This window comes from Lipotes vexillifer, unplaced genomic scaffold (assembly GCF_000442215.2).
Source record: "Lipotes vexillifer unplaced genomic scaffold, Lipotes_vexillifer_v1.1 scaffold916, whole genome shotgun sequence".
In the NCBI taxonomy this organism is placed as follows: Eukaryota; Metazoa; Chordata; class Mammalia; order Artiodactyla; family Lipotidae; genus Lipotes; species Lipotes vexillifer.
The window spans coordinates 459,580-460,538 of record NW_006798383.1 but is presented as its reverse complement, the minus strand read 5'-3'; the positions used below and the strand labels follow the sequence as shown (position 1 = coordinate 460,538).

The window sequence follows — 959 nt, the reverse complement described above, 5'->3', positions numbered from 1 at the left end:
ATTCCTGCTCGTCTCCTCTCTCCATAAAATTATTTAACTTTAGAATACAGAAAAATTATCTAAGATAGTTAAACCAGTTTAACAAGCACTCCAGATGATTCTGATCCTAGGAGTCTGCAGACCACACTTCCTCAAAATCCCTAAACTTCTATTCCACTAAACCATTTGGTACTGATGTTCGCTATTTTGAATTCTCTGCTTTAATGGTTCAAAAATTGTTTCAGTGCCCAGGATACCCAAATTTGCATCCCTAGCCTCAACTCCTAGTCACATCACTAATTGCCAGTTCCTCTAGAACATATCAGTATTATTTCAACATCAACATTTCTCAGCAAGACTCAATCACAGACCTTCTCTTTGTCCTCATACTCCACAAACAACAATTCCCCCTCCTAACATTGATGAAATTGGAAGCCTTTCCCGTATTTCTCTTTAGAGAAGGCAATTTTGCAGCTACCTAATCTGAGAAAAGAGTGTGGGATACAATAAACATATTTTAGAGTAGACATATATTATCTCTCCCACATAGAACATCCTAGGGAGATATTATAACTTATCTTAAAAAAGAAAAAAAGAAAGAAACCCTGAACTTTAGACCAACTGCACATCTAACTTTTCTAGTTCTTATTAGTGGTCACTTTAGGCTAATCTACTACTTGTTCCGAGTTGAGAAGAGTCAACAGTGAGGACAAGTGTAATTTCTTACCCAAAAAGTAGAGTTGCAGAACTTCTCCAGCATGATTCCTAGATCACTTCTGGAATGAAGACCCTTGTATGACTGTATTGTTTCTTATTTACTCTTTTCCTCAGAGAAGGTGGAAGGCAAGTAGCAACATGTTATCTCCCATTCTGATGTTCTGATGTTCCAAAGGCAGGCCTTCTGACCTTTCATCCCAACAATTTAATTGTTAACCTTGCTGAGACACATATTTACATTACCCCAGCGGATAGACATGTGA

General features: G+C 37.5%; 1 protein-coding gene across 1 annotated transcript in view; it reads right to left on the bottom strand.

The window, feature by feature from the left end:
- ABCC2 (ATP binding cassette subfamily C member 2) overlaps positions 1-739 on the bottom strand; it is a 67,398-nt gene extending 66,659 nt beyond the window's left edge. The window contains 1 exon segment of the mRNA XM_007470328.1: positions 707-739. Coding sequence (XP_007470390.1) covers positions 707-739 — 33 coding nt within the window.
- Positions 740-959: the final 220 nt, after the last annotated feature.